The sequence below is a fragment of the Colobus angolensis genome, unplaced genomic scaffold (assembly GCF_000951035.1).
Source record: "Colobus angolensis palliatus isolate OR3802 unplaced genomic scaffold, Cang.pa_1.0 Scaffold20, whole genome shotgun sequence".
Lineage (NCBI taxonomy): Eukaryota > Metazoa > Chordata > Mammalia > Primates > Cercopithecidae > Colobus > Colobus angolensis.
Window position 1 is genome coordinate 2,203,336 of NW_012115155.1, and position 7,941 is coordinate 2,211,276.

Genomic DNA, 7,941 nt, shown 5'->3' on the forward strand with positions numbered 1-7,941 from the left:
ATCCCGCCGGAGGGAGGGGCGGCGGCGGCCAATGAGGCAGGGCCGCCGAGTTTCGGTCGATACCGCGCGACGGGCCGGAGCGGAGGGCCGGGGGAAGCCGGGTTAATGTTTGCCGGGCGGACGCGGTCCGCGGGGCTGCCGTCCAGCGGGAGAGACAAAAGTCGCAAAGGAGGGGGAGAAAACGAACTGAGTTTGTGTCACGGTTTTGGTGAACTTTTCGAGCTGACTTGTATTTGAGTAAAATTTCAGCTCCTTGGGAAAGGAGAGGCAGGTGTGTTCCCCGGAAAGACGAGGTCCGAAGCGCCCGCCCCGCCCCCACCCGGGTCGTTTGTGGTGCTCATGATGGGTTCTTTGGTGTGTAAATGTTAATTGTCTCTGCGGTTGCTTGAATTCTACCTAAGAGCGAGACCCGAGTCTTAAAACGTTTGGCAATATTTTAGACTAGTATTAAAAGTTTTTAAAGAATTACGGGGAAAATTCCCATAACCGTGTACGTTTCTAATGTAGCCCACAACTGCATTAACTCAGTTTCTAACATAACCCGTTGCTGAGCTCTAGTTAACCTTGTTGGATTATTTGTGCATGTAAGATAGTGTGCAGGTTTTGGAAAATAGGCTAACTTCATTCGAAAGCGGTATGCGTAACTGCTGTTGAATTACCCGCTTGCATTTTCTTTATTGGGATTGCTGGGAGAAAATATAGTGGTACCTTAATGGCATTTGCTGTATATTGCTTTATCGAAAAGCAATTACCATATTGTGGCCACCAGTCATATAAATATGAGTATACGTATTTCCTGAGTAACTTTTGGGTTTTGGATACTTCTTTTAACCAACTTCTGTTAGGATTGCTTAAATTTGCATTTTATGATTCCAAAGAAAATCCTTCTAGTTAGGAACTAGAGTAGAAACAGCTGTTTTTTGGAAGCCACATAAACCTACCATCCAAAAATTCCACTGTCATTCTGGTGTGTCAGGCGAGTTTTTTATTGAGTGCTTGATGTGCGGGTTGTTAAGCCAGCTGTTGGGCCGAAGTAGTGAACAAGCCAGACGAAGTCTTTGTCCTTGTGTGTGAATGGGGGAAGTAGCCAGCAAAAAAATAATAATTAACAGATATTTAATTACAATTTCTTTGTTATAAAGAAAAGGCTAAGAGGACTAAAAGGGACATCGAATTTAGACTCACAAGTCTGAGATTGTTTTTCTGAGACTAAGACATTTCGACTATAAGTCTGAAGTTAGTCCAGTGAAGTGGGAGCGGGTGGAAGAGAGGGGAAGTGGAAAAAGAGCATTCCAGAAAGGTGGAACAGCTAATGAAAAATGGTCCGGAATTAAGAAGACTCTTGGGCCGAGCAGAAAGAGTACCAGAGCAGAGCAAACAGTAGGGAGTAGGCTGACAGATGGGTCAGGCAAGTAGGAGGAGCTGCATCTGGGACCAGGGCCATTAAAGATTTTAGAATAGGGATCAGATTTGTGGTTGCCAAAAATCCAGTGGCTGCGACATGAAGAGTGGAATTGGGAGAGTGCAGGTGGGAAGGGAAAAGTGAGTATGAGAAAACTTTTTTCACAGTCATAAAAAAAAAAAACCCACAACTTTTAATGACCCATTCATATATTGTTGTGGTTTTTTCCATTAAAAAAAAACAGATGGGGTCTTGCTATGTTGCCCACGCAGGTCTTGAACTCTTGGCCTCCAACGGTCGTCCTGACAGCCTCCCGGAGTGCCAGGATTGCAGATGTGAGCCACTGTACCCGGCCATATATTCTTTTTGTGACCTCTGACATGTCCCTCCTCAGAGAGAATCTCACTTAACTGTTGCCGAGTGTGTCTGTTTGGCGTCTGTGTGTATGTGTGTGCATGGATCCCACCTCATTGTAGTATAAAACTCTCTTCAGTGTTCTGTGATTTGATTTTCACCTAGAAATGTTGTCATATCTACGTCAAGTGTTTATTTAAAACAACTGTGGTTATGGCTGGGCTTGGTGCCTCATGCCTGTAATCCCAGCACTTTGGGAGGTTAAGGTGGGAGGATTCCCTGAGGCCAGGAGTTTGAGACAAACCTGGCTGAGTGGCAGTACCCTGTCTCTACAAAAAATAACTTAAAAAACCATGAGCTGGGTGGGGTGGCATGTGCGTGTAACCCTAGGTGGGAGAATCCCTTGAGCATGGTAGATGAAGGCCCCGGTGAGCCTTGGATGCTAGAGTGAGACCGTCTCTAAAATAAATAAATAAATACATAAATAAAAGTAAAACAACTGTATTGTATGCCATTGTGTGTACCATAACTTGTTTAACTGTTTGCACATTGATGAACATATTTACAATTTTCTTAAATCAGTTATGCCCCGAAAAATCCTGTTACTGCAACTTAAAGCACAGGTGTGATTTTTTTTTTCTTTAGGTTATCCTTCCAAGAAATAGAACTGTTGAGTAAGGAGGATCCATGTTAAAATTTTTAATATTGGCCCGGTGAGGTGGCTCACACCTGTAATCCCAGCACTTTGGGAGGCCGAGGCAGGTGGATCACCTGAGGTCAGGAGTTTGAGACCAGTCTGGCCAACATGGTGAAACCCAGTATCTACTAAAAGTACAAGAATTAGCCGGGCGTGATGGCTGGTGCCTGTAATCCCTGCTCCTCGGGAGACCAAGGCAAGAGAATCGCTTGAACCCGGCAGGCGGAGGTTGCAGTGAGCCAAGATCGTGCCATTACACTCCAACCTGGGGGACAAGAGTGAGACTGTCTCAAAAAAAAAAAAATTTTTTTTTTAAAAAATATTAATAGCGGCCGGGCGCGGTGGCTCAAGCCTGTAATCCCAGCACTTTGGGAGGCCGAGACGGGCGGATCACGAGGTCAGGAGTTCGAGACCATCCTGGCTAACACGGGGAAACCCCGTCTCTACTAAAAATTACAAAAAGCTAGCCGGGCGAGGTGGCTGGCGCCTGTAGTCCCAGCTACTCGGGAGGCTGAGGCAGGAGAATGGCGTGAACCCGGGAGACGGAGCTTGCAGTGAGCTGAGATCCGGCCACTGCACTCCAGCCCAGGCGACAGAGCGAGACTCCGTCTCAAAAAAAAAAACAAACAAACAAACAAAAAAAAATTAATAGCATGGGCAAATCTCCCTCCAAAAAAGGCCAGTGTATGAGGATTATTTTTTTCTCACATTCTTTTTAACACTATCTTGAGTCTTTAAATGACAGACAGTGTCTTATTTTTTTTCATTTGAATTTTCTTGGATACTGTTAAAGGTGTTCGTTTTTATGAACATCTTTCAAATTATCTTTTAGGAGTTTTTCATATGCTCTTTTTTTTGATACAGAGTCTCACTCTCAGGTTGGAGTGCAGTGGTAGGATATCATAAAATGTTTCTTGGGAGATATTGGTGGAGTTAAATTAAAAGGAATATGTAGGGATTCTGTGACACAGGATTTTAGAAAGCTGGGATAACAAGTACCGTCTTAGGCAGCTGAAATGAGACTGGATAGCAAATTCCAAAGGGAGAGATATCTGGAGAGAGAGTGGGACCAGGTATTATATATGAGTGTTTGGCACACTGGAAAGTTATCTAACTAAAATTTTAGTTATCTCCTTGGGATTCGTTTACCTAATTACACAAGAGTATACTTGTGTAAAATGTGTAGGTTAATCTTCGGTGTATAGACATTTTAATATGGTAGTATCTTAAAAATTGGATTTTATCAGGTTTATGAATAAATCTAGTTGAAAAAGTCATTTAATCTGAAGGCTTCTCTTGAAAAACAGCATTCTTCTGAATTCTTCTGCTCCCTCTCCCAAGGCAATCATTTTCACATTTTAAATCAAATGCTCTTACTGCTAGTTCTTGATTTTTTGATTTTAGTGATGACCTGTTGGCCTGCTGTTACGCATGATGAGGAATTAACTCTTTCCATATCTGTATCCCCTACCTCTTATTATGTACCCCCTCTCTGTTGTAGTTAGTTATTGTTTGCTCAATATTTAGTATTTGACATTTAAATCATTAGCAGCTGAGTCATCTAGTGTATTGTGATTTCCTTTTCTGCACAGCTTCTTGTTTCTTTTGGAATTAATAGTCTTTTTGGCTTACTTGTTGGCTTATGTGTACTTAAACTCTCTGTTGTGCAAATGAAACACATTAGGGTAGCAAAGTGACTTTGATTTTGTGTTTCCATTTAGTGTGCTATGTTTTAAAACCCGTTTTAACTGTTTTGATTAACATTAATGTTCTTTATAGAGATAAGGAAAAAGGTAGCGTTAAAGTACTTTGACATTAAAAAGATTTATGTTAAGTAGTTATTTAAAATCTGTAACAGAATATTTGACAAAACTTAGGAAATTTGAATTATATTTGTATTTTAGCTGAAATTGGTGATTGTTTTTATATTTTTATTATGAATGCTCAGAAAAGAAATGGAACTTCTCAGGACTTTATTTATTTTTTGTTTTTGAGACAGTCTTGCTCTGCCACCCAGGCTGGAGTGCGGTTGGCGCTATTTCAGCTCACTGGAAGCTCCGCCTCCTGGGTTCACGCCATTCTCCTACCTCAGCCTCCCCTGTAGGTGGGACTAAAGGCGCCCACCACTGCGCCTGGCTAATTTTTTGTATTTTTAGTAGAGATAGGGTTTCACTATCATGTTAGCCAGGATGGTCTAGATCTCCTGACCTCGTGATCCACCCACCTTGGCCTCCCAAAGTGCTGGGATTACAGGCGTGAGCCGTCACGCCCAGCCACTTCTCAGGATTTTTATGATCATCAAAGGCTACCTTAGTGTCTGACATCATCTTAGGGTATACAAGATGTTGTACATATAATTTATCTTTTTAGAAGACCTGATGAACTTCATGAATGTTTGCCTTCTCCTGCCAAATCAGTTCCTGATAAAATGATCCAGTAAATTTAGAAAGCTCCAAACAAACCATGGCTATGTCTTATACATGCAAGTCTTTTAAAACTTCGGGCCGGGCGTGGTGGCTCAAGCCTGTAATCCCAGCACTTTGGGAGGCCAAGGCGGGCGGATCACAAGGTCAGGAGATCGAGACCATTCTGGCTAACACGGTGAAACCCCGTCTCTACTACAAAAATACAAAAAACTAGCTGGGCGAGGTGGCGGGCACCTGTAGTCCCAGCTACTCGGGAGGCTGAGGCAGGAGAATGGTGTGAACCTGGGAGGCGGAGCTTGCAGTGAGCTGAGATCTGGCCACTGCACTCCAGCTTGGGTGACAGAGCGAGACTCCGTCTCAAAAAAAAAAAAAAAAAAAAAAACTTTGAATTAAAGTAACCAATTTTTTAAATTAATTAACTTTTTAATTGACAAAAATTGTGTATATTTATCATGTATAATATCTCTTGAAATATTTATTAAAAGTAGCCAGTTTTAATGATTTTTTTCAGATTTACTTGACCAGGAGCCCTTTTTATTTTTTGTTTTATTTACTGAGTTTTTGAGACAGGGTCTTGCTCTGTTGCCCAAGCCAGAAGGCAGTGGTGCAATCCCAGCTCACTGCAGCTTTCACTGCCTGGGGTCAAGTGATCCTTCTGCCTCATAGCCCCTCAAGTAGCTGGGACCACAGGTATGCACCACCACACTTGGGTAATTTTATTTTTAGTAGTGATTAGGTCTCACTGTGTTGCCCAGGCTGGTCTTGAACTCCTGGACTCTAGTAGTCCTGCTGCCAGGGCCTCCCAAAACGTTGGGATTGCAGGTGTGAGTCACTGCACCCAGCCCAGGAGTCCTTTTTAGTAGCATTTCTACTAATGTGCACAGGACTTGACTAAATAATGCCATTTGACTGACTACAAGTTGTGGAGAATCTCATTTTTTTCCTGATGCCATCTTTTTCTCTCTGCTTTTGTAGTGACAAAAATGCTGAGTTTCTTCCGTAGAACACTGGGGCGTCGGTCTATGCGTAAACATGCAGAAAAGGAACGGCTCCGAGAAGCACAACGCGCAGCCACACATATTCCTGCAGCTGGAGATTCTAAGTCCACCATCACGTGTCGGGTGTCCCTTCTGGATGGTACTGATGTTAGTGTGGACTTGCCAGTAAGTAGGTCTTGCTGAGCTCCAAATCCTGTTTGCAATTACTGTGTTTGTTTGTTTAAAAGCTTTGTATTGATAACTTCTGGATGGAAATCGGTAAAGGTACTATGGGTTAATGTAGATCAGGCACTGTAACATTCGGGTACACGGATCAGATAACTGTGGACCAAAAGTACTTGGATTGATGGTATTTCTCTTTGGAATTAGTGGCAATTACCTGAAACATTTAAAGGATAGGGCGGTTATTGACATGAGTCCCTTTGTGTGTGTTTATGTGTGTTCTTGATGATGGCTCACGTAATGTAGTGGATTTCTCACAATCCTTGTTGAACAATTATTAAAACATTGTGACTCTTTGAGAATAGCAACACTTCCATGTGTACTGTAGGACTTTTAGTTTTCTGTGCACTTCTGTATTTTTTAAAACTCTCCTTACTTTCTTCAAAATAAGTATTTCCCCACAAAATAACTTGCAGACATTAATGAGGTGAAGTGAGAAGAAGGACTTTGTTCATACCCCTCAGCTCTGACTGTCTCTTTGCTCCCGAAGTATTTTGCATCGTAGGTTTTTCATACATTGTAGTCTTTATCTCAGGACAGCCTGTTGTAATTTTATTTGCATTTTGGATAGGGTTTTTTTTTTTTTTTGCAGAAATGCATAATCATAACTCCGTGTGAAACAATCCGACATGTTTGAAAGGGGTTAGCTTATTTTTTTACAGACCTTTTTGGGTGGAGGAGGGGAAGAAAAGGTTACCTTTTTGGTTTTGGGCAGTTGAATCTTTTTCTGAGCTGCTTACTAATACCAAATATCTTTCCCACGTCTTTGTTCTGCATTCAGAGACTTACCGTAAATTATGTCATTTGATACGAGCTTCGTAGGATGTTCCTTGATGTCTTTCCTCCCGAAAAACTCTTTAGTACACCTTCATTTACCCAAAATTCAATTTAAAAAGTCTCTTTGGGCAAAGTGATCTACATGCTGCTATAATACATAATTGAATAAGCTCGGGAAGGCCTTAAACTCACTAACTGAGAGTATAAGGAATTGGAGAGTTTAAATAGATGTTCTGATTATCTTAATAATTTGGAATGTATTAGATATGTACATTATACATTTTAAAATGTTATAGAATAAATCAAAGAGTCAGGATTTCTTGAAGTGTTTTGAAGTCATCATTATGTGTATTTGTTATCTTTGTCTATAATAATGTATATTTTTAGGGTTTTTGATTCTGGACAACTTGAAAGCATATAAATTTTCTTCCTGTAAGTACTTCTTGAGGGTTTATCAGACATTCCAACATGAGCTATTTTGTGAGGATAGTTTTCGTACTCATTTCTTATTTGATAAGAATCTTAAGAGTTTTGTGTACTATTTCATTAAAATATCATTAGGTATGTGGTGAAAAGCCTGAGATTGCTGTGTAAGAGACTGGAAAGAAGTTTCTTATTACCTAATGTTTGAAGTGTGAAGTCTCAGGGTTGTTGATGGATAAGCTGATAGTAGGAGAGTAGAATTTGTAAAAAAAAAAAAAAAAAGTTTTAAAAAGGCAGTGCAGTATGGAGGAGAAACAACACTAGTTTTTAAAGTAGTGAAACAAATGGCTAGTTACTGATCTGGAATGGTTTCCTAAACTTTGTATGCTTAGCTGGGTGTATGTGATGCTTGATCAAGTATATAAGCTAACTGGTCTCTCATGGGGACAATTGTAGTGAAACAGCTGGAGTTATAGATTGGACTTTTTGTGAAACAAGAACAGTTATCGGCAGGTGCAGTGGTTTATGCGTGTAATCCCAGCACTTTGGGAGGCTGAGGCAGTCAGACCCCTTGAGGCCAGGAGTTCAAGACCAGCCTGGCCAACATGGTGAAACCCCATCTCTACTAAAAATACGAAAATT

General features: G+C 41.2%; 1 protein-coding gene across 1 annotated transcript in view; it reads left to right on the forward strand.

Annotated features, from left to right (window-relative positions):
- Nucleotides 1-125: 125 nt before the first annotated feature.
- The window catches only part of EPB41L5 (erythrocyte membrane protein band 4.1 like 5), a 172,707-nt gene continuing 164,891 nt past the window's right edge, over nucleotides 126-7,941 (forward strand). Inside the window, exons 1-2 of the mRNA XM_011941716.1 lie at nucleotides 126-271; nucleotides 5,855-6,042. Of these exons, the coding sequence (XP_011797106.1) occupies nucleotides 5,863-6,042 (180 nt within the window). The 5' untranslated portion in view covers nucleotides 126-271; nucleotides 5,855-5,862. The remainder of the gene's footprint in view (nucleotides 272-5,854; nucleotides 6,043-7,941) is intronic.